The sequence below is a fragment of the Stenella coeruleoalba genome (assembly GCF_951394435.1).
Source record: "Stenella coeruleoalba genome assembly, chromosome: 21".
In the NCBI taxonomy this organism is placed as follows: Eukaryota; Metazoa; Chordata; class Mammalia; order Artiodactyla; family Delphinidae; genus Stenella; species Stenella coeruleoalba.
The window spans coordinates 35,969,301-35,995,617 of NC_137167.1; the positions used below are offsets into that span (position 1 = coordinate 35,969,301).

The following is a 26,317-nucleotide window of genomic DNA, read 5'->3' on the forward strand; positions in this document are numbered from 1 at the left end:
ACCAGTTGTTAAATATTTTGAATATCAACTCTGATACCATTTAATTTTATTTACATTGCGTGACTAGGAAGAAAAATAGCATTTTAATGTGAGATCACATCCCTATTATTTGTGAGCCTTGTACTCTCTTTAAGGATCCATCAGTGAATATAATTGAATATCAGACGAAAATAAAGACTTAAATGTTCCCCTTTTTTTCATATTTCCTGTTTTGACTGTTTAGTGGTTAGCATCCCAGTTTACACCTACCAGTACCACTATCATAAATGTCTCCCTTTGATTTTATCTTTCCCCACATGGAAACATACAAATTATATAATTAATATACTCACGTACTTTTGTTAGTTTAACAGATATTTGTTGAACATCTGTTAAGATTCAGTTACTGTCCTAGAAATTAAGCTGATACAATCCAAGTGTTATTTGCCAAAAAATTACTTTTATCATCAGAGAATTATCTCATCATTTTATTGCTTTAATTAAGCACAGATATACCTAGAACTTTCACTGGTCTTCCTGTACTTCAGTAACTAACACTCTAGCATGATGGTTTTTTGTTGTTGTTTAGATCAGGTAAAGCATTTCATGTCTGCATCAGTTAGCATGATAAATCCTTTCGAGAGTGAAGATACTGCCTTTACCCTTGAAAAAAAAAAAATAGGACACTTCTGTCCCCGGGAAGGCTGTCCTTTTCTATTGAGTGTGTGCGTAAAGCAGAGAGGGGGATCTGTCCGGCCAGATCAGCCTGATAGCCCCACAGTCGATGGGAGACCAATGTCATCATCACACTGACCTCACAACCTTCAGCAAAAGGGCAGCCATCCTTAAATTTTCTTGTTTCCATTCCCTTAGAGGTCCCCTTCCCTCATATTGACTGTCAATATAAAGTCAAAGCCTTAAGAAATAAGTAAAATAGAAGGCCTGAGAAATTATTTCTCGCCTAGAATTTTCTTTCTCACCTTCCAGTAAGGTCATGAGAAGTTATGAGATACTGTAGCGTTAACAAGTCTCTTCTCTAAGATAAAATTATCTCAGGATAGTCAGAAAGGGAGGAAGGGAGGGGGACAGACTTTTCTGTTTGGTTGTTTTCCCTATCCCTATAAAAAATTTCAGAGACTAAAGAAAGGCCAAGAAAGAAATTAAAATTAATTCCCATAGGTAAGTGTTATACCTTTGCATAGGTAACCACTGCTAACTCTTTGGTGTCTGCCCTTTGAGATATTTCGCGATGCACATATACATCTACAGTCCCATATTTTTAATTCATTTTGTACCAGACTTTCTCATTTATCATTCATTAAACATCATTTAGCAGCTCTTTTTTTTTGCGGTACACGGGCCTCTCACTGACATGGCCTCTCCCATTGTGGAGCACAGGCTCTGGACACGCAGGCTCAGCGGCCATGGCTCACGGGCCCAGCCTATCCGTGGCATGCGGGATCCTCCCGGACCGGGGCACAAACCCGCGTCCCCTGCATCGGCAGGCGGACTCCCAACCACTGCGCCACCAGGGAAGCCCTAGCAGCTATTTTTAATTAACCGGTTTCCAGGGGGCTTCCCTGGTGGTGCAGTGGTTGAGAATCTGCCTGCTAATGTAGGGGACACGGGTTCGAGCCCTGGTCTGGGAGGATCCCACATGCCGCAGAGCAACTAGGCCCGTGAGCTACAACTACTGAGCCTGCGTGTCTGTGCTCCGCAACAAGAGAGGCCGCGATAGTGAGAGGCCCGCGCACCGCGATGAAGAGTGGCCCCCTGCTTGCCACAATAGAGAAAGCCCTTGCACAGAAACTCAGACCCAACACAGCAAAAATAAATTAATTAATTAATAAACTCTTACCCCCAACATCTAAAAAAAAAGTTCTCAAAAAAAAAAAATTAACCGGTTTCCAAAAAATGCAGTGACTGTTCTCTTATGCGCGTGTGTGTGTGTTTATATGTGCAGCTGGGTTCCGTCGATCAAATCTTTGGTCGGAATAAATTATTTGAAAGAAATTTTCTGTGCCAAAGGACCATGGCCAAATTACCCTCAGTTTACACAACTACCAGTGCCCCTTAATATCAGTATTTGTAATCCTTGGCAATCTCTTAAATTAAAACATTTTATTGTTGTTTTCATTTATTACTGGTAGTGCTGAATATCTTTTCAAATACTTATTGACCATTTGTATTTTTTTTATGTATGTGTAGGACTAGTGTAGTTTCCCCCATGTTTCTATTGGGGCTTTTGTTCTTTTGGGGGGGCAGTTACACATGTTTATTAAGGATATGAATCATTTGTCATATGTTATATACTCTTCCGATTTATTATGAACTTTGTTTTTGGTTGTCTTGCCATATACCATATAGAATTTTTTAAGTAATCAAAGTTATCAATTTTTTTCTTTGTAATTGCTTTTTAGAAATATTTATTTACTTATTTGGTTGCGCTGGGTCTTAGGTTGCGGCCTGCGAACTCTTAGCTGCAGCATGCATGTGGGATCTAGTTCCCTGACCAGGGGTCGAACCCAGGCCCCCTGCATTGAGAGCACGGAGTCTTAACCACTGTGCCACCAGGGAAGTCCCTTTCCTTTGTAATTTCTAATGTTCGTGTTATGCCTATAAAATTCTTATTTACTCCAAGTATTATTTTTTAAGTCACTTAAATTTTCTTCTGGTACTTTTATGGTTTTTCAGTAACCATTTTTAGGTCAACATTTTTCCGGGCGCTCCACTAGGTGCTAGAGGTTCAAATTAGCCCTTCATTCTAGAAGCTCTCAGTCAAGTGATAAAGACATGTACGCAAACACACTTTTAACAGGACATGCTTTCATAGCAACTTGATCCGAATGAGCAAATAAAGAAAAGGAAAGAAGGACACACCTACTCCTGGCTGAAGATGTTGGAGGAAGACTTGATCTAGCAGGTGATATTTGAAAAATGCAGAGGAGTTCAGTTCACTAGGTTTGACCTCAGAATGATTGGTGGGAGATGACCTTGAGAAGAGGTCCTCCAAGGCGTGGAAAGGCAGAAGCGTGAAATGTCCGCAGTGGTGTGCGTGGAGGCTCCCGGTGTGCCAGCCCTGTGTGTGGATCACCTCGTTCATTTTCACGGCAACCCCGTGAGTTATCGTCTCCGTTTAACAAATAGGAATCTACCGCCTAGAGAGGCGCTTCACCTAAAGTCACATAGCCAGTAAGCAACGGAAGCTGGACTGGGAACTACCAACCACCCCAGGACACTGTACTGCCTCCCATGGGGTTTTTTTTTTTTTTAATATTAAAAAATATTTTACTTTAGACTAGTTTTAGGTTTATAGAAAAGTTGTGAAGATAGTACTGAGAATACCCATTTACTTCACATTCAGTTTCCTCTATTGTTCACATTTTATATTAGTAGGGTATATTTGCCATAATGGATGAACCAATGTTGATATGTTATTATTATTAACTAAAGTAACACAGATGATGAAACGAAATTAATTTTAAGGCAGGATGAGAAAATATTTTTTTCTTTTTTTTTGATCGGAGTAGAGTTGATTTACAATGTTGTGATAGTTTCTGCTGCACAGCAAGGTGAGTCAGTTATACATATACATATATTCACTCTTTTTTAGATGCTATTCCCATATAGGTCATTACAGAGTATTGAGTAGAGTTCCCTGTGCTATACAGTAGGTCCTTATTAGTTGTCTATTTTATATATAGTAGTGTTTATATGTCAATCTCAATCTGCCAGTTTACCCATGGGGTTTTTGAAGCGCTGAAAATAGGGAAGAAATGAAAGCATAGCAATGAAAAAGGATCACATTTATGTTTTCCAAAGATTGCTCTAGTGGCATCCCTGAATGTGTAATTCGAAGACGTAAAGTCCAGACTCGTGCTTTTCAGACTTGAATTTGCCTAGGAATCATCGGAGGATCTTGTAATCGCGTGTTCTGATTCAGCAGATCCAGCGTGAGAACCGAGAGTCTGTATTTCAAACAGGCTCCCAGGTGATGCTGCCGTGGTCTGTGACCAGCACTCTCAAATGTGATGCTTAATGACGGAAATGTTTCTACACGGTCCAGTTCAGTAGCCACTAGAAACATGTAGCTATGGAGCCCTTGAAATGTGGCTGATGCAACTAAGGAACTGGAGTTTAAATTTTATTATTGTTAATTAATTTGAACTCACAGCTACATGTGACTGATGGCTACCATTTGGACGGTACAAGTATGGACAACCTCTTACAAAACTAGTCTAAATGAGAGATCATGAAGCCATGTTGGGATAGGGAAGTGAGCGGAATTGAGAAACTGTAACTGACTCATAATGGAATAGATGTGCCACGATTTATCATATACCAATTCTTGAAAATCAAATGTTCAGGCCCGTGCATGTGGCAGACCTCTTTTCAGCAGAGTCACATGTGATTTTCTTTAGATCACTGAGCTCCCAATTAAAATCATTCTCTGCTGCATTAATGTTTAAGTTGATGTTCCCTTGGACAATGAAAATTCTGATTCCCAAACACAAAGGTTGAGTTCAGTGATACAGACCTTTCCAAAAAATACCTGTCCCACTTTTTCTGGGCCCTAATTTACTCATTCTTCTTCTTTGTTTCTAAAATCAGAAAAGTATAAAGATGGGCAGTAGCCAACAGTTGTTCACCAAAGAATGGGTAGAAAAGAAGTGGTCTGTTGGTTACTACTGCTTCTGCTTCTGCTTCTGCACAGTTACAGAATGAGAGGGTGTCTTGATTATTGCTCTTTACTCACAGAATGCTCTTTTCCCTGTGGGGGAGATACCCTGAAATTTTGATGTTCTACACGTTGAAATATGTCCAGAAATCTTATCATGAAGTGTAAACGTTACTGAAGCGTTATTAAATACAGATCAAAATGTGCTGGAATTACTATGTTAACACCAATTAAAACTGCAACAAAGTCAAGTCAAACTTCAAATAACACCGTTATGGACATTTAACCTCATTAACATGACCATATACTGCTAGCAGAGTCTGAAAATCCACAGAATTTCCCCTTAGAGTAGTACCAAAAGTATTTGCGCATGTAATTTAAATCTAAGGAAAACTAGAGAAAACAAAAATCGTACCAAAATACATTATGCTGGCATATTTTCTCAACTTGGGACCCTTTGGGCCAGATTTATTCCAACCAATAATCCCTATGGCAAGGTTTTTGTTTATCACAGCTTATTGAGATATAGTTCGCACACCATATAGTTCATCCGTTTAAAGTATACACTTCAATGGCGTTTCATATATTCATACAGCTTTGCAACTATCACCACAATCAATTTTCGAGCACTTCCATCACCCACAAAAAACCCTATATCCCTAAACACACACTTCATATTGCCCTCCAAAACGCCAATAGTTTTTTTTCCCACAGAAATTGAACTTGTAAGGGAGTGGTTTGTGGGCTCATTTCCCAATGACAAGAGATAACTCAGCATTGTTTTTCTCGTGAACTTCTGACATAGGCTGCTAACCAGAGAACTACTCACATTTTCAATACTCCTTTTCAGAAATACATACGTAGTTATTTATTTACTTTGAACAGCTGCTACCAACCGATTCCTAAAATAGATGTTGTCATATGTCTGCTAAAAAGGCTATTTAACAACATAAGCATTCCCTAGATCAAGCAAAACATAACGTGTCGAATCCAGGTTCATGGCAGTGATGATTCCTTAGCAGTTGTCTGTCCTACTTCTTTGTCTGTTTGGATTTTATGAACATTTTTGCCTCGCCATGTACCTTGAAATTGATTATGGTACTAGCTATATATACGCAACTCAGTCAGGAGGACAAATAAGCCAGCCCTTTATGCTTCGAGAAAAGTTAACCATTTAAATGTAGATGGCAAAATAAAATGTGTTGTGACGTTCTTGCTCCTTTTTGGACGTGTCTTTATGATAAACGCGCTGCTTTATCAGGTTCTAGAGCACAGCCAGGCAGTGAATTACGTACCATTTCTCACTGCAGCTTCTTCCCTTAGCTCCTAGTTGCATTACTTTTAGAAGATGCATTTTGTCTGAGATAGAATGGTAGCATTTTAATACTAATGTGGCGTCACCCAATGTAGAAGAATATATCGTCTGTATTTTAGAGAACTGAAGATTGTAAACTAAAAATTTTTAATCAATATATCAATATTTTATTTTATCCTTGGATACATAAAATTAAGAACATTTTAAAACCTGATTCAATGGTGAATGATGGCTCAGAATAAAACAGTTTACCTCTAGGAGAGGAGGAATATAATAAAAACATACTCCTGCAGTCTTCTGAGCCTGTAAATTCAAAAAGGAAAAGATGTACTACAAAGCCAGTCTAGACAGTTGTGGCTTTTTCTTTATTAAGGACAGCACTTTGTATAGGTGAAAGTGTGCTTTCACATATGTACACCGTTCTAACACCCACAGAGTTTTGGCCATCTTGTCATGTTTGCACTCCATCCTGACTTTCAATATGAACTCTATTAATTTGTAGAAAATATTAGTTTTCTATGTCTAGCGTATCATATAGAAAGCTAGAAAAAATTGAGAGATCACTTAAAAGTCAGTTCATTCTCCAGCCAGCTCTGTATAATCATATCAGTGACTACTGAATTGAACCTAAAGTGGGAAAAATCAATATATTGTACACCCAGGGTTTTTTGGCGTTATAAATTTTTTCTTGCTATTTATTAGCACAACTTAAAGATGTTTAGTTTTAAGTTGATCTTAATATTTATTTATTACTCTAGAGAAAAAGGAGCTCACTACCAAAATCAGGAAATTATACAAATGTAGAACGTACGCTCTTCCTCTCCTCCCTAAAAATAATTTATTTACTCTTAGCTTGATATGAGTTCAGCTAAAGTAAATAATACATGGGAAATACTAGAAACAGACTGTATTTTCCATTCAAATATAAAAATCTCCCTGACTTGAAAAACGTCCAAGGGCGGCAACAAGAAGCAGTAGCTTTAAAGTCAGCTGAACTCCAGTTTGTGCCGTACGTAAATATCTTGTCTGTGAAATATGGGGCTGTTTTCTCTGTTGTAGGATATCGTTTTTGCAGAATGTAGCAACGTCTCCTGACTAATGACAAATGGAAAGCAGAAGGCAGTATTTACCATTTCAGTGGTATGTTGCATAAATATTTAATTGGTGTTGCATATGTCATTTGCTTTTACATTAGTGGTACTGAGAGCGGTGTGCTCCGAGAGAAATATCTACATACAGAGGAGCGAGCGGAAAACTAACTGGCATATATGAGGTTAAAAAGAGAGCTTGATAGATTGCTAGGAATCTTAGGAATGAATTCACCATAAAAACTCTACATTCCATTGAATCTATATTCCAACAAAGGTCTCATCCTCAAATAAAACAGATCACAGACAATGCCAACGTGTATAGGCCCTTTTTAGTTTATTGTTCCTACTTCATTTTAGAATGTCTACAGAGCACTCACACCTTGTCCATCTTCCTTTTTTTTCTTTTTTTTGCGGTACGCGGGCCTCTCACTGCTGTGGCCTCTCCCATTGCGGAGCACAGGCTCCGGACGCGCAGCCTCAGCGGCCATGGCTCACGGGCCCAGCCGCTCCGCGGCATGTGGGATCTTCCCGGACCGGGGCACGAACCCGTGTCCCCTGCATCGGCAGGCAGATTCTCAACCACTGTGCCACCAGGGAAGTCCTGTCCATCTTCCTTAAAAATAAGATTCCACAGTTTCTTTAGTGGCCTAATAATATAATACCAGATAAGGAAGTGACCCTTCATCCATCCATCCATCCATCCTTCATTCATTCATTCAGCATTTATTTCTTGAGACACCGTGATGGATACCACAGTGAACAACACAGTCCTTGCCGTCTTAGATTATATCTTAGCGAATGCAAACACTGAGCGCCTAATTATAATCATGATGACTAGTTAAAAAAGAGAAATAAATGTAGAAGACTAGGACAGTGCATAAAACGCAGTACTTACTGAGTCTGAGCATTAGAGAAAGGTTTTCCTGCTAAAACCAGAATAATAAGTAGGATTATGTGTTTTGAAAAATGCTGACATAAGGACCAATTTTAAGTGTTACCACGTAAACTTAAATGTGGCCCCAAAAATCAGTTCTCAGGAATATTAAAACCAATACATTGTGATATAATAAAAAAATCTAGATGTGTCTGAGGGAAAATAAGTTACGATATTCATTGATTTTCTTTGTCGAGTTAGTCTGGCTAGAACCCTCTTGGTAGTTAACATCTAGAAGTGGAAAGAAATGTTACTTTGGATATTTGGAGTAACTAGATTTAAAATTTCCATACGAATTTATAGTCTGTTTTTGTTTGTTTCTCTCCCTTAGGTTTAGATAACATACTTTCATGCTTTAAGATTTTATTTACAAAGTATACCCAGAAAATAGTTTTAAAACTGTTAAAAGAAATGATATCTCTGGCTTCTTTTCCAAACATTCACGAGTACTCTATTAACCTATTTTGAAGGTATTCTTAAACCACGTGTTTCCATATGTCAGAAGTTGTTTGGAGACAGAGATCATGTCTCTCTGCATTTGATAACCCATCCAATTTGCATTATTGCGTCGGGCCTAGAAGTGGAAAGAACGTTACTTTGAGATCCTTCCATTGGACGGTTTAAGCTCACATCATACAGCAGGGTCCCCACGCCCTGGGCCGTGGACTTGTGCCAGTCTGGGGCCTGTTGGTGAGCGAGCAAAGCTTCACCTGCCGCTCCCCGTTGCTCCCCGTCGCTCGCGTTACCACCTGAACCATCCCCCCTGCCCCATCCATGGAAAAGTTGTCTTGCACGAAACCCAGCCCTGCTGCCAAAAAGGTTGGGGACTGCTGTCATACAGTGAATCAAAGAACAATTATATTTTTTAGCTAGAGCCAATTCTGTATACTACTAATTTGTTTTGGGAGAAAATCTTCAGTGTTTTTAAAGATAAGAACTTCCAGTCTTTTCCTGAGCTGTTGGATTTCATCACTGGTGACTTATCCAGGTTTCCAAAGAAGCTCTTCCTAACGCTTCTCTCCTGGTGGCTTTCTCCATCCGCGAGGCTGGCGTGGCGTTGGCGGACTCTCTCCTGGGCTTGTCTTTTCTCCCTAAAGCTTTAGCCACAGGCTGATCCTTTCGGTCTGCTCCTCTGCTAGTGAGCTCTTTCTCCCCTTTATTGCTTTCATTTCCCAGGGCTGTAGAAGGGTCCCCAAGGCTCCCTAGAATGTACTGCATGTAAAGCTGGGACATGAGGCCCTTGGCTCTGAGGAAAAAAGACGTTACAAGTGCTTTTGCATCTTGCAGATTTTTATTTGTTTTTCCCAGGCATTGCCTTTCAATTATTTCCAGTATCACAGTCAATTTAATTCCATTAAACGTAGCAAGAATCGAATATCCCTCCTAAACACTGAATTCACAGAGAAGAGTATGACATAATCTTTACCACAATGATCTTATGTGGGAAAAAATGATGTCAAATTTGAATATCACATTACAATATATTTTTAGCATGCTGTTTATAAGTACAGAGCCTCAAGGCAGGAAGATCTGAGTCTCTAATCCCACCTCTGTCACGTACTAGCTATTTGATCTTGAGCAGGGTACTTAACCTCCGTAAAACTGGGTTTCCTCATCAGTGTAAACAAGATTAGTAAAAGTAGAGCTCTTCGGAATATTTAATAAAATAATTATTAAAGGACCTGCTGTATAGTACAGGGAACTATTTTCAATATCTTGTAATAACCTATAATGGAAAAGAATCTGAAAAAGAATAGATATATATGTATAACTGAATCACTTTGCTGTATACCTGAAACTAACACAACATTGTAAATTAACTATACGTCAATTTTTTAATGGTTAAAAAAAGAAAAAATAATAATTACTGTGCCTATAAAAATGTAAGTGCTCAGTTGATTTTAGTGATATGATTATTCCTTGTGACAACCTAGTAAACCAAATATTATTATCCACAGTTTTTAGAAAGAAAAGCCTTAGGCCCAGAGATCAGTGACCTGTCTAGCGTTAAAGCCAATCAGTGTTTAAACAGGGACCGTGATCCAGGTCTTTCTATTTTGAGTCCAGAACTTTGTTCCACTATATCATAGGGCATTGTCTCTCATAAGATTTAAGAACTTACAGGTGATGCATGGACAGGAGAATAAATGAGATGGAATGACAAACTGGGATATATATTCCCTTTTGAATTCTTATTCTGTTATATCAGATCATGTCACATGGGAAGATCTCAGAAGATGTTCCCATGTCATGACACCTGTCAACACTTCTTTCACAAATAAAGAACGGTTTTGCTGGCAATAATTTCTATGTAATTTTAATAACATAGTTTACAGTTTACTCTGTTTATTCTTAGTGTTGCCTTCTGTTTATACTGATTTTTCCTTTAAGGTAATACTGTAAAAATTTCATTTTAAAATAAATGTATTTAAAGTTTTAAGTCAGTAATCTCAAGGAAAACTAAATTAGATATATAAATATAAAAATATTTATTTATAAAATAACAATACCATAGAAGGTTCACAATTATACAATAAAGGTGACAAGCACATTAAAAAAGTGCATAGGGTCACTGCTGAGTGGACCGAAAATGCTGTAGGTCTTTGCCATTGGGTCTTTTAATTTCATTCTGGATCCTTAATCTTTTCATTACCTACATTTGTAGTTTTAACAAGCTAGCTTCATGATGTAGTTTGTGAGCCTATGTGAGTTCCATAGAATTTGTACATAAAACCTAACCATATTATTTCAGTCATTTCAAATCACAAATTTTACCAGCATTTTCTATTTTTAGCATAAAGCTCTTGTTAGATAGATGCGTTTTACTTCTTCAAAGAAATTCCTTATGGTCTCAGAAAAGAATCACATATAGAGAAGCAATACATGTTGAAAGTGGGAAAGTGGGTCGTTTATTTTTTAGGAAAGGAGCCTGAGACCACCACATACAGAAGCCAGTGGACAGCAAGAGCAATCTCCAGGAGATCACAGGTGACCTCCTCTGTATGTTGCTTTGAAATAAATTTCCACAAATGCTTCATAAATATCCATTACTTATAGTTAAGTTCATAACTGAGGAAAACTGTTCTCCAAGTGAGCCCTGATGAATGGGGAGCACCTGGGACGCTGGCTTCCTGAGATCTTTTCCAACCCTGCCTGATGAGTTGAGACGGTCCAGGCAGACTGATGGGATGTGTTGAATTTACCGCTACCTATGAGGTACCGGAAGTGGTGGCATGGACTCTGCGTCACTCTGCTGTCACAGGCAACAGAACTTGATAGGGCGACACTGACTAAATCTTTGTTGATGAATATGAATGTGAACAACACACTACTTGAGCTGGTTGTGCCTGGATTCCTGGAGGGTCATTGATTTTGTTAAAAGTTGTTACTTGATAACCAAACGCATGCGTGCTCACGCGTGCGCACACACACACACTCACAATTCATATTCTCTCTTTCAAATGTGACTTCTCAGGGGAGAGTGGACTATTAGGAAGGGATGTTTTGAAGGGAATGTTTTTCTGGATTTTGCCGTAGTTTAATATAGCAACCTTCCTCTAAGAGTCTCCATATACCTAATAGTTGGATCTTTTAATAATGATGATTAAAGTGTCTTAAAATTTAAAAGAGTTGTAATTTTCAGGTCTATTCCACTTTTTCCAAAAGGTCAAAACAAGTCAAGGAAAAATTGTATGCTTAAGTAGGTCACTAACATCCATATACGTTTGTTGCATAAAAGTAGGATATAGCTCTTAAATAACCTTTTCGGAAGAAAGGAATGCAGATGAAAATTGAGTCAGTACGACAAGCCTTTGAACAATGAGCAGGTCCATGGGGTTTCAATCCAGTGGTGAAGCTGCTAATAACTGTCACTAGTGAATCCTCTGTTACAAGCATTTCGTGATAACAACAAACTCAGTATTTTGGCAAGCAGGGAGTAGTCTATAAATCATGTAAATGATTTCGTTCTGTATCTTGAATGTTCTTGGAATAGGTCCTCTTACCATATTCTTTAACGTTGACAGCTGTTACCTCAAAGATTCTCTAGCTTATTGATGATGACTGGCCCCTTTGGGCAGTTAATCACGATGGTGAACACTTTACTCTTTCCGTTCGTTTGGAGCAGGAATGCTTCTTTCATTCAGAGAACAGAACCTGAAAACAAGAGGAAACTAATGAAACACCAGGAAAACAATCTGTTTTATAAATCCCGACTTAACTCCCTTGGTGACAGAAACAATGGCTTGATTTTCATAAGCCTCTGTCAGCTTCAGCGCTGGCTGTCAGGGCAGCTGCAATTGCTGTTTACTAAGCAGCATCTTTAAACGTATTGCACTGAATCTACATAGTAAAGAAAGAAAAAAGGCAATGAAATTTAAAAGTAGAATTTTTTAATGTTATCATTTTCAAAAGAGCAGGAGTCTAATATTCTGGCAGAAACACACCTGCAGAGCTGAATCACTGTCCAGGCTCATCAAGACATTTTGAGAGCCCTGATTCTACTTTCCCATGAATGACAGTGCCAGGAAAGGATAGAAAGGAAAAGGGCACAGTATAGAAATAGAAACTATCAGCAGGCATTCCTTACTTCCCTTTCCCCAAAACACTGTTACTTCATAAAGCCTGGGATTTGCAGTATGTCATCTTATAATGCTCAGAGAACCTTGCTACGTCAAGTGTTAGTTCCTTTGAATATCAAAATATCCTATAGGTGGAATAATTCCTTGTTTTAATGATAATTTGAGCACGTATTAATATGAAAGCGTTCAAAAGAAGTATTGACTTTAAAATAACCGTATTTGGGTCAACAAGGTATAGACTGTTGAAATAATGTTAGCCTTAAAACTTAATAACAGGGCTTCCCTGGTGGCGCAGTGGTTGAGAGTCCGTCTGCCGATGCAGGGGACACGGGTTCGTGCCCCGGACCGGGAAGATCCCACATGCCGCGAAGCGGCTGGGCCCGTGAGCCATGGCCGCTGAGCCTGCGCGTCCGGAGCCTGTGCTCGGCAACGGGAGAGGCCGCGGCAGTGAGAGGCCCGCGTACCGCAAAAAAAAAAAAAAAAAGTTAATAACAAATAATAAGGGGTTCGAATGCCAAAATATTGCCTAACACATTCCATCAACATGTATATGAACACAGCAGGAAATCCAAAACAAAAGCTAATTTATGGAAAACTATGTATTCCTAATGACAATTTAGACCAGTAGGGATCCAAGTTACAAACTGCAATCTTTACATGAGACGCTTTCATTTTACATTGAAAACTTGGCTGCACTGTGGAAGCATGTATCAAATCAAATCATTGCCCTATATTTAAGAGTGTCCTTCTTATTTTTTCTGTAAAATCTAATCATTGTACATGTGCGTCATGTATCTTTATGTATTCATGAAATTGAAATATAAAGTGAAGGAATTTTGCTTTCAAAACCCAAGATACCCAAGGAATCGTATGCATAAACTGATAGTTTGAGCCCATGCAATGTTACTTTATTTTAAAGTGAAAACAAAGGCGCAACGGCATTGGTATTCTAATATATTGATATCTTATTGATGCCAGATGGTTTTTTTCCTATGCTCAATGATTTAGCCCAAATATTTATTTAAATTTTAAAATATTATATTGACATATCATACAATATAAATCTGGAAGAAACCTTTAAGATCGAGTGCAGGCTCTTCAGATTTTTATATAAATAAGCTATCTAAGCCTCAGAGAAGCCCAGGGACTTGCCAGGTTTCCACTAGTTAGAGCCAGAATTGAGACTTGGACCCAGGTCTCTTAATATAAGCTAAAGGCTCCACAAGATGCCACAGACAATCTATGTTGAAAACTGTGTTCTTAAATAAAAAAGATCAGATTCTGATTTTCTTTTCCTGCAGCTTCTGATAACAAGTTCTTAATGATTCTTTCTCAGAAAGAGAACTTTGCGGGGGGAAACGTACCATGGTGGTTGTGAGGTGAATTATAAGACAGGAAAGCTTTAGACCTTAGCTTGCTGAGATGAACTTTAAAGGTTTTGGAGGCTAACCCCAAGTGCACTGAAAACACTTTCAGGATATTTTTTAGCTTAGTTTTTCTTACCAGAATCTGGTTCTCATGTTATCTCACATTTTTTGTCTTTGTGATAATGTTTGCTTGATCTTGTAATATTTTGTAGATGACAAATGTCAGATACTACAGCTGATTTAAAAGGGTTCTGACTGGGGATCATCGTGGAAGTCCATGTTCTCCTGCCTTGAGAAAAGGGAGGAATTGCACTAGGTGCCTTCTAAGACTGCTTCTGACTGTCACCAGTCTCAGATTCTCTGTTGTCACCCCTATTTCTCAGGAACCAAGCTACAGAGAGCCAGCCCTCTAAGAGCAACTCTAAGCAAAATATTGAAAAAGCTGAGTTACATATTAAATTTTCCCCATAACTGTCTTCTCCCATTTTTCCACAGCTAACAGCCTGTACTTTTATTCCCTTCCCCCACAAACTCATCTTTTTCCCATCAAAGTACCTATGTTAACCCCCAGCTGCAGCGATCCTTTTCTGCTTCTCCTACAACCCCCCATTCCTCACACAGCAGAAGGTAAAAAATTTATTCACATATAAGGTGTTATGTTTAAGGTACAATAATATAAAGTGTTACGGCGGTGTAGAGTGGATAGTAATTCCAGGAAGACTTCATAAAGAGGTGTCACGTGAACTAGACACTAAGGCGTTCGTGAGATCTCGTGGGGCAGAGTTTGAGGGAGCTACCTTAGAAACCAGGAATTATGAGGAACAAAGGCATGGAAGCAAGAAAATTAAGGGCATGATCTAAATGGTAGACCAGCAAATCTGGCGAGCTCATGGGGTCTGTGATATCTTCACACTGTTGTGCAACAGATCTCCAGAACTTTTTCCATCTTGCAAAACTGAAACTCATTAAACAATATCTCCCCATTCCCCCCCATCTGCAGCCCCTAGTAACCGCCCTTCTACTGGCTGCCCCTTGGAGTCTGACTATTTTAGATGTGGCCCATGTAAATGGAATCAAACAGTATTTGTCTTTCTGTGGCTGGCTTATTTCATTTAACGTAATGTCCTCAAGGATCATCCATGTTATGGCATGTGGCAAGATTTCCTTCCTTTTTAAGACTGAATAATATTTCATTGTATATTTATGTATATACACGACATTTTCTCTATCCATCTTTCCGTCATTGGACGTGTGGGTCACTCCTGCCTCTTGACTGCTGTGAATAGTGCTGCTGTGAACATGGATGTGCGAATATCCCTTTGACACGCCTACTTTCAGGGATTCTGGATCATATGGTACTTCTAGTTTTGATTTTTTGCGGAACTACGAAACTGTTCTCCATAGTAGTCGCACCATTTTACAATCTCACCGGCAGTGCACAGGGGTTCTGATTTCTTCACATCCTCACCCAGCCAAGTTATAATGTTTTTAAACTACCAGTCCATCCGGGAGGGCCGTGGGCTGATAGTCATTAACCCAATATGTGAATTTGTTTAATCGTATTGCTTTCCTTCTGACACCTGAGATTTACACTAGTTTATTCTAGTTATCGGGGTGAGGGAGGGGCTGTAACAGGCTGTCATACTTGCCTCCCCTGCAGCCTCATAGGAAGGAATGCCTAGACGCCTTATAGAGAAGAGCACCTACAGAGAGGTTTAGGGAAGGTAAAAACATGCCTTCTTCAGCCAAGCTGTGTATCAGATGGCTACTTTAAATAAAGTATTTAAGTATAATATGTAGTTAGAAAAGTGTACAGAACGTAAGTGAGCACACCAGTGGAACTGCCTCCCAGACAGAGAAATGGAACGTTACCAGCTCTCCAGAAGCCGCCACGGGCTCTCCCAGTCACCACCTACCCCCTTCCCCCTAGAGAGAGTCACTCTGGGGGCTTTTACCTACTTTGGAAGTTTATACACATGGACTTAGTCAGTATTCATGGTTTTGTGAATGTATTTGTGAGATTTTTCCATATCATTGCATCTGGGATGGGTTCATTCATTTACATTGCTGTGTGGAATTCCATTGTATGATTATTACTCTAATTTGTTTATCCATCTTACGGCCAGAAGACATCTGAGTTGCTTCCCGTTTGGGGCTATTACAAATATTTCTGTGAACATTCTTGTTCATGCTTTTGGTGCCACGTGTATACATATTTCTTTTTTTTTTTAACTTGGAATGTGAATTACAGTTTATTAAAATTAGTGATATTGTTGGATTCAAATTTCTCATCATACTCTTTGATTTCCATTTGTCCTATTTGTTCTTTTTTAAAATTTTTTATTTTATTGGAGTATAGTTGCTCTACAGTGTTGTGATAGTTTCTGCTGTACAGCAAAGTGAATCAGCCACGTGTACATACATCCTCTCCTGCTTGGATTTCCTTCCCACTTAGGTCACCACAGAGCAGTGAGTAGAGTTCCCTGTGCTATACAGTAGGTTCTCATTAGTTATCTATTTTATACATAGTAGTGTGTATATGTCCATCCCAATCTCCCAGTTCATCCCACCCACCCCCTTCCCCCTTGGTGTCCATACGTTTGTTCTCTACATCTGTGTCTCTATTTCTGCTTTGCAAATAAGTTCATCTGTACCATTTTTCTAGATTCCACATATATGCAGTAATATACAATATTTGTTTTTCTCCTTCTGACTTACTTCATTCTGTATGACAGTCTCTAGGTCCATCCACGTCTCTACAAATGACCCAATTTCGTTCCTTTTTATGGCTGAGTAATATTCCATTGTATATATGTACCACATCTTCTTTATCCATTCCTCTGTCGATGGACACTTAGGTTGCTTCCATGTCCTGGCTATTGTAAATAGTGCTGCAATGAACATTGGGGTGCATGTGTCTTTTTGAGTTATGTTTTTCTCTGGGTATATACCCAGTAGTGGGATTGCTGAGTCATATGGTAGTTCTATTTTTAGTTTTTTAAGGAACTTCCCTACTGTTCTTTATAGTGGCTGTATCAATTTACATTCCCACCAACAGTGCAAGAGGGTTCCCTTTTCTCCACGCCCTCTCCAGCATTTATTGTTTGTAGATTTTTTGATGATGGCCATTCTGACCAGTGTGAGGTGATACCTCATCGTAGTTTTGTATACATATCTCTATTGGATATACAGGCAGACTTTTGTAGACACACTGGGGAGTTAACCACCATTCATAAGATTTTTTAATATGGAGAAAATGTATTCCAATTCCCAACAAGCAACTTACAAATGATCTTGCAAAAATACAACCATTTATAGTTGGTAAACATCTTGTATTTAGAAGCCAGTTTTATCACGTGGACAACTTTTGATCATGTTTGCTACTGTCAAAAGAGAGATAAATTAACAATTTGTGTTAAATTTTTAAAAATTTCTTTGATGTGAATGCTCAGTTTTGATTCAGGTTAAGTAGGAAAACAGCACAGTGCATAAAAAGGAATCCTGAAACAGGGTCAGGAGATCTCGTGTCCTGAGTCCTCTTCATGCACTAATTTGAAAAGACACTGAGTGTGTCACTGATCCCCTCTCTGCCTGTGTTTCGTCCTCATACAACAAGGATAATGACCCTGTCACATGCTACATTATTAGAAGATGATAGATATCAAGGTATTTGAAAATGTGAAAAACACATGGAATGCTTAAATCTACATGAGTACTAATTTCTGTAACTTTAAAATACACACCTATACAGCTTACTTTAAGACTCTTGGAGTTAACCAGAGTAGCCTGTTATTAATTGAATCATCATCATCATATTACTGTAGAAGTTTTCTTTTGAGACAATATGCTATGTGGAAAAGTATTGTATAGAAGGATGGTGATTGGAATATACAAGTGTTACTGATTAATATCTTTCCGGCCCTCAACTCCAGATACTGTCTCTCTCTGCCTTTGGTTTCCTAGATGTGGTAGAGAAGCATATCTCTAGCCTTTGACCCGCACAGAAGTTACGTTCGACTCCTTCCTGTGTGGATTTTCACACTCCACTGCTCTCTGGTAGGATACATATCGTGCTATGTATTCCCTTTACTACCAGAAGGTCTGGGTTTAAGGTCACGGTCCACTGCTTACTTGCTTGGAACCCTAAACTCTCAAAAAGTCTCAGTTTTTGCAGATTTAAAATGAAAAAAAAAAAGTAACTATTCAACGAAGTCTTTGTGAAGCTTAAATGAGATACCGGGTGAAACAGAAGCACAGCACTTGACACGTAGGTTGTGTTCAATGGATATTTTATTTTTTAAAAATATTGCATCCCAGTGGTCTAACACAAAGGACCCTGTCTGTGGCTGAGAGAATGCCTGGTGTGGCTGCCAGCCTGAACCTTCTCACCTAAGCCATCGCCCAGAGGGGTCCAGGGCTCAGCAGAGCACAGAGCTCCCCGCCTCTCCTTGGCACTCTTGCCACACCCTCCATCAGGTCCTGCGCAAACCAAGGATCCATTGTACCGTCATGAAGAGTGGCAGCAGTGCCTTCTCATGGGTTCAAGTCTGCTTTCCAGCCTGGGCATTAAAGAATTGGGATCATCCTTCTTTATTTACAGATGTTATTTTACTTCTCTAATTCTCCCTTTATTTGTCTGCCAAGAGAGCTCATGTAGTTTTATTATAGCAGCTTTCAGGAATTTCTGTAGCACTCTGACTTTGAGTTTGCTGCCTCTCTATCTCTCTCTCTCTGTCTCTCTCTGTGTTTGTCCCTGTCTCTCTCTGTCTGTCTCTCATTAACTTTGGAGTCAGTCTCACCCTGTATTTACATAAAAATCTTAAGTTACACGTAACAAGTGTCAAGAGCTTCACTCAACACCAAACACCAACGCTTTCAAAGTACATATTTCAAAACAGTGTTTAACAAGATATAATATTATTTGGTATGGCTCTCATTATATGACATCCTAAGTAGAACCAAAATCCCATTTTATTGAGATTTTCTGTAATAAAAAATACATGATAAAGCTGTTGCCCATCTGACAGAAAGTAAAATAGCTCCAGACGCAGCCATAACACTACTTCCTAACATTTGACGCCTGCGCCTGACCCCATGGACCGTCTCTCCTCTTCACAGTCTATTAAAACCAATAATATGAGCAAATCTATCATCCAGGAAGACTATCTGTGCTACATAAAAGCTCACAATGATGATACGTTATTTTGTGTAGAAACTTTGACCCTTTTGGAATATTTATCATTGCTATGCGAGAGTGTGCCCATCAAAACTTTTACTGGATGCGGACCTCGCACCCATTATTTTACTCAAAAATTGCCGAATTATCTGAAACCTTGAAAACTGTGTGAAGCGATAAATTTTTAGAAAGCTTCTGACATTTTGCCACTCAAACACTACATAATTTAATGCAAAATGACATAAGTTATACCTCTTTACAAGTTGACAGTTTGTATGTTGGAGAATTCTATAACCTATATCTTAATCCTTGAAAAAAATCAGTCTTTAAAGGGAATTGCTGGAAAACTGTAATTTAAGCAGGGAGTCATGAGTATATACGTTTGCTACAGATTGTACAGAGTGGATACAGCTATGTTCCTATCTATGTTTAGTATGTTTCTTACTATAGGATGATTTTATATCAGGTATTGTTAACAGAAGAATGTGACACTGGTAATAGAATGTCACCAAGCTGTTGACTCTTTTAAAAAAGTCAATCAATTATATATAATGCTAGTGGACTTTTCACAAAACTACTTTTCATAGAGCATAACACTGACTAGTCATTAATTCATTATTAATAATATAACATTCCATTTTTAGGCATTTATGTATTTGTTTTATATTTAAATATTTTATATTTATTAATTTTTCCTTAAATTACTATACTTTTATCCACAACAGTATTGTGTGACATTTTAAAACCTTAGAAAATACAGTCTGTTTCTTTGACAGATACTTAGCGAGATCTGCTCAATAGCAGATACTGTATAAGGCAAATGAGATACACAATATTGGGAGGGATGCTTCACCCAGTCAGGGAGTGCCTTCCCAAGAAGTTGATACCAACCATCTGAGGGAACAAGAGGTATTTTGCAGTGGGTGGAGAGCATTGCAGACAGAGGGGACTGTTTATTGAGAGGGTCTATGGTCTGGTCAGGTGACTGCAAATGGTTCAGTAACCTGGAGTAGAGAACAAATAAATAAAAGACCTATACACTACGGACTGTCCTGCTAGGTGCCTTAACGTATACTGTCCAGAAAGTTTACATCAGTTAAATAAGATAGGTTTATCCGGTCTCGTTTTGTAAGTAAACCTAATGTTTAACAATATTACATCATTTGGGACTTCCCTGGTGGTGCAGTGGTTAAGAATCCGCCTGCCAGTGCAGGGGAGATGGGTTCGATCTCTGGTCCGGGAAGATCCCACATGCTGCGGAGCAACTAAGCCCGTGCGCCACAACTACTGGGCCCATGTGCTGCAACTACTGAAGCCCGCGCACCTAGAGCCCGTGCTCCGCAACAAGAGAAGCCACCGCAATGAGAAGCCCGCACACGGCAATGAAGAGTAGCCCCCAGTCACCACAAGTAGAGAAAACCCGCGCGCAGCAACAAAGACCCAACGCAGCCAAGGGAAAAAAAAAGTGGTCAAAGAAGACAAAAGCCAATCCAGAATTCTACACTAGTGAAAACGTCTGTGAAGAACGAAAGTGAAATAAAGCTATTTTCAGATAAAAGAAAAAACTAAAAAAAAAAAAAAAAAAACTATTAAAAAAAATTACATCATTTGTCTAAGGTTAAATCCTAGATTGAGGTTGAACCCAAATCTAACTACATCTAAAGCCTGTCCTCTTTACACTGTACTAATTTTGTTTTGTTACTATATATTGGATATTTAATAAGGGCTTTTTACAGTGATTGTTATCATACTGTCTCTAACAATACTTTTTAAACATGTCTTTCTCCACCTCTCTGGTAAATTCCAACATGTATAATGAATATATACTGTCAAATAATGTTGAAAAATTCTCCTGCATGACATAGTAATATGACAGTGGGTTTCCCCATGGACACTTAGCCTTCCTTAGGGACTAATTCCTAAACTACATGCTATAGAGCACAAATGAATGTTAAGTGTTAATGGTTAATACGACAGTGATTATTATTCTAAATATTTTTAATAAATAATATATAAAATGATAGATTATGTTACATTTCTCTTTATAATTATATTATCTAGTTACGTATTTTCTAAGTATTTTACATCAAGAAAATTAGTAAACACATTTACAAAATTTGTATCAGTTTCTAAGATTATCAAACCCACGTCAGAAACTCTATATGAAATTACCTGATACCTATGCACGTTGCTTGATCTGTGCTCTTGCTGAACTGTAAGTCATAAATTCGAAGATTATTTATCTTAAATTTAGAACATTCAAATATTACTATATTTTGTGCATCTGAATCCATTCTGAACGTTTCATGCACCAAATTCGTCTGTGGGGCCAGTTGTTACCTTAATCCAAGAGAATAGCATCACATCTCTTGAGAGCCTATAGATATTGCAGCAACGTGTTGTACCTGTGCAAGTGGCCTGTGGTCATGTAAGTTTGGCAAGTACTGCTTGAGAGCATACCACCGCTTACTTAAATGACGGTGCAGAGTAGAACTGGAACAAAGCAGAACAAGCAATGATTCGCTCCTAAGAATTTCCCGGTACCAGTTAACTGAGTCATATCAACTCTGTATCAAAGTGCTGCCGTGTTGCACTGAGGAACTGTTTGTTTCTAATTTCTATTATGCAATCGTCTTTGGTATTCCAGAACATGGAAATTATAACTTTACATGTGACTCTTGTTATAAACATATATACCATTTGATATTGTAGCTAGAAGCAGCAGACCTTTAAACAACTTGTATTTTTTTACCCCCAGCAATGCATCTCTTTGGCCTCAACTGGCAGTTGCAGCAGACTGAAAATGACACATTTGAGAATGGAAAAGTGAATTCCGATACCATGCCAACGAACACTGTATCGTTACCTTCTGGTGACAATGGTAAGAGAAAGAATTATGTGTCCTGTGTTTTTCTTTTAACATCTCTTTTCACATTTCATCTCTTTTAACATTATAAATAAAATAAATTTATTTTTACCCATGTAACATTCATCTTTATATGGGAGAAGGAAAAGGTTTCGGAATTACAAATATTATCTTTTAATGAGTGACTTTTATTCATTTACCTGAAGGATTGGAAATTCACATTTTTATTATAGGAATAATACAGTGCTCTGCCTTCTGAGTCGATGGCTAGGCTTTTCTGCCTCTCCTTCCTGCGAGTGTGCATTTTGTTTTATTTCTAGTCTGTAAATAGATTATAATTCAGTGTATCACCTCATATTACCTCGGGTATATTGAGCTTTCTTTGTTCAGCTAGTATGTGGAGTTGGAATACTATCTTCATTTTGTTTTAAAAGCTTTTACATACAAAACACATGAAAGGATTCTCATTTATTGACCTTTCCTCTGTTTGCCCTTTCTTTAAACCTTCAAAAGTTTACGCTTTGAACTAACAGACTTTCAAATCAACTGGCTCTGAGTTTAAAAATGGAATTTAAGCGGTTAGAGAATGCTGTATTTCATTTTTTCAGAAAAATATGTACATCTGTAAGCACATTTATACCTATTATTTTTATATATGTGTGTGTGCTTGTATGTATGTCTTGGCACTTGGCATCCTCTGACTTTTTGCAAAATGTCCTAATACTTTATGTCTCAAAGCAAGCAGATCAAGACACCTTTTCTGTCACGTGAGAAGTACATCCTTTGCCTTTAAGCATTGCCCTGGCTCTTCTTCCTCTTCGTTTCTTCTTATCTGGTACTTTTGTTCTGCTTTGGCATCTCTTATGTTCACCCTCACGTGGCTAGTTTCTTTGCGAGACTAGAAAGAAGCTATAATATACTTATTTGTATTTATATATATGCTGCTATGTTACATGTACCCATTGGCTGTGACTAATGCTTTTACCATTTTTTTTTTGTTCTTTCCCAGCTTCTGTTTTATTTTAACAATAACACTTTATGACACTCCTCTTCCTTCTTGGGGAGGCTGAGAGGTTTTATAAGACATTAGATTTTCATAGTAATGATAAATACCGCTACCCCACCCCTGTATGGAGTCTTTTGATACAAAGTGCTGTACGTTCCAAAAAACTGTAATCTGGTGGCTGATGACAGTGACAGTGGAAGTCAGTGCACAGTGGATTAAAGAGGAGTGAAGAAAAGCTTACCTAGTTAAAATTGTTGGTGGGAAATTTCAATTAAATGAAATATAATTACTTTAAACAACTGTTTAATTTTTTATGCACTGATAACACACACATGAACAGATCCATCACTACACAGAAATTAAGAGTATTTATTTTTGATTTATAGAGATCGCAGTTTAGACTGTCTTTTAAAGTGGATTGTTCCCACGAAAATGGCCAGACCGCACTTCTTAACCACACATGCAGGGGCTCTTTTACAGACTGAAGGGAAAAATGCTTATCGTAGACGTTTCGTTTATTTTACAACATCCTAGCCTTTCATTACGATCAGAAGGAAAACAGAGTGTGGCTAATGAGTGTCACAGCCCTTGAAATGTGTGATGTTGAGAAAGCTATGGCTTCAGAGGCCCTCCCACAGCCTCGGTGCTGGTTCTTGGGATTTTCTATTCTATTTTATTGAATTTCCCATTTATCACAAATGCTAGTTGAAACTCACTCAGATAATTTTGCAATTTACAAAGGATTGTGGGCCACAGTTTCAAAAACACGGCTCTGAAAGTCCACTTCCCTAAGAGGGACTGAAGTTCCCATGTGATCACAGAACACATGGGGTGCAGTTGACAGGTGCCAGTGGAGCAACTGAATACAGTGATTCCCCTACATACAAACGAGCTCCGTTCCAAGAGCGCGTTCGTAACTCCAATTTGTTCATAAGTCTAACAAAGTTAGCCTAGGTACCCAACTTACACAGTCGGCTACATAGTACCGTACTGTAATAGGTTTATAATACTTTCCACACAAATAATACATTAAAAAACAAACGCAAAAAATAAAGAACACATTTTTCATCTTACAGGACAGTGCCTTGGAAAGTACAGTAGTCCAGTACAACAGCTGGCACACAGGGGCTGGCATCCAGTGAACAGGCGAGAAGAGTTACTGCCTGGAGGAGGGAGAGGAGGTGGGAGATGGTAGAGCTGAGGGATGGTCAGCAATAGGGGACAGAGGGCGAGCTGCAGTGTCGCTCACGCCTGACGCTGATGGTACAGGTGCTGGAACCAGATGCACATCCGCGTCTTTGAAAGTTCGCAACAGGAAGGTTCGTATGTAGGGGACGTACTGTATGCGTGTAAATGAAGGACCATCTTCCTAGCCTCCCACATAAGGAGGAGAGGACAGATGCCCCAGAATGAGTTAGATATACTGGAGAATGGATCCTGCAGCCTGCCAACCGGACAGGGGCATTCGTAGGAATTTCTCTTTATGGAAAGAAGGCTATCTCGGGGCTCAGAGTTTGTCCAAAGTGTGACCTAAATAATAGTCTCACTTGTTATCTTTATTATTTTTCCAGTAGCCCGAAAAACCCTAAATTGGTAAGGAATTCTTATTTTCGTTTTTCCAAGTAAAGGTTCTGGGTATGTATCTCTTAAATACTTATTTAAATACCGGAGTGCAGCGGGCAGGAGGGGACTGTATTTGCAAGAAGGGAGGTATCTTACAAACACTGCTTTTAAGCATCCCTGATGAACCGGCAGAGACGGTGCGCCATCATCTGCTACTTCAGTTTTATAAACTGTGCAGAGAACCAGATCACATCATCTCTAGAAACTCTAGGAGATTATAACCCTTAAGAAATTCTTGCAATTCTGAATGAAGCTCACTGGGAAAATTAACCGTGCTAAGGATGATGGGGAAATTACTTTGTGGCTGCTAGACGCAGTGCTCTTCTTTATGCAGTCCTGTTTTATTCTTATTTTATAAATACAATTCTAAGGAACAGTCATGGTGCTAACAATCATGGTGCTAAACTCCCTGCTCGCTTTTAAGTGAACACTGAACCAAAGCTTCTAAATGGTATTTAGTATTTAAAAGAAGAATTTCTATTACACGCCATGATTCTTTCCTGATTATTCCTAAGACGTTCTTTGACTACAGATTTTAGAGATGAGATGTCAAGTGTGAGGTCTCAGGCAAAACTGATAGAAGTGGGCAACGTGAATAAAGAGGCAAGGATGAAGTTTTTAATTCAAACACCAGTCTCTTTCCAGAAACTAAAATTATTCCGCTGGATCGAGGAATTCACTTAGCCTAATGTGCTGGAGAGCATCGCGCAGCCCTGTATTCAAATCCTAGCTCTTTCATCTGTGTACTCTGTAACCTTGAGCAAGTTACTCAACCTCTCTGAGCCTCAATTTCCTCCACGTAAAGAGGGAGTAATGCCTGTCTCTCGGCTGATCAGCTTCAACAGTCTGGCAGCCCTTCTGTGTTTTCCTTGCAAGCTCTCTCCCCACACGTCTCAACGGTGGTTTCCAACTCTCCTACTATCCTTGAAGCTTCAATCCCTCAGCTCCCAGCAGATGACCTTGTGTTCTGTTCAGCAAAAAAACCAGAGACCTTGATTTCCTGTAAACACAGCTCCATTCCCATGTGCATCTCGATCTGTCTTTCCATCCTTTTCTTACTAATCTTTCCAAGAGCGTTCTTGATCCCATTCTGTACTTCAGAATTTCCTCTCTCAACTGGCTGGCACCTTCCAATCAACATTTGAACATTCCCAAGTCTCTCAAGTCTTAAAAAAAAGAACCCTTGAGTCTGCCTCCTACCCCTGCCCCACCCCATCCTTCTCTTCTCCCCGTGTAGCCAGCCCTTCTGGAACACGGTGTGTACATCGCCGTGAAGTCATGTCTTCACCTTCCACTTACTCCTGTGATAGTGTGGCTTCTTCAGGCTCCTTCCTCATGACTGTCCTCTGCCACCATCACTCACAGACACGGATGTCTTCCCGACTTATCGGTTGTCCTGCCAATAGCATCAGTTGATACTCTACGCTCTTTATCACATTTGAGCTCTTGGTAGCATTCAGTAGGTAACCTATCACTCCTAATTGAAATAGCCTTTTCCTTAGCTTCTGTGATACCATTTCCACTTTCTTCCTGATTTTTTAGCAGTGATTTCTCAGTTTGTTTAGTTGACTCATCTTCCTCTACCCGATCCCCAAACATTGCCGTCACTCAGAATATAATCTCTCTGGGTCCTCAGATCCATTCTCCCGACTTCATGTACGTTCCATGTGCTATGTGTTATGTCACATTCTTTGTGCTCCCA

General features: G+C 39.0%; 1 protein-coding gene across 18 annotated transcripts in view; it reads left to right on the forward strand.

Moving 5' to 3' along the window:
• TENM3 (teneurin transmembrane protein 3) overlaps positions 1-26,317 on the forward strand; it is a 697,856-nt gene that overhangs the window by 543,717 nt on the left and 127,822 nt on the right. For all 18 annotated transcript variants that reach the window (XM_079909550.1, XM_079909554.1, XM_079909551.1 and 15 more), the window contains one exon: positions 21,879-22,001. In XM_079909550.1, the coding sequence (XP_079765676.1) occupies positions 21,879-22,001 (123 nt within the window). The remainder of the gene's footprint in view (positions 1-21,878; positions 22,002-26,317) is intronic.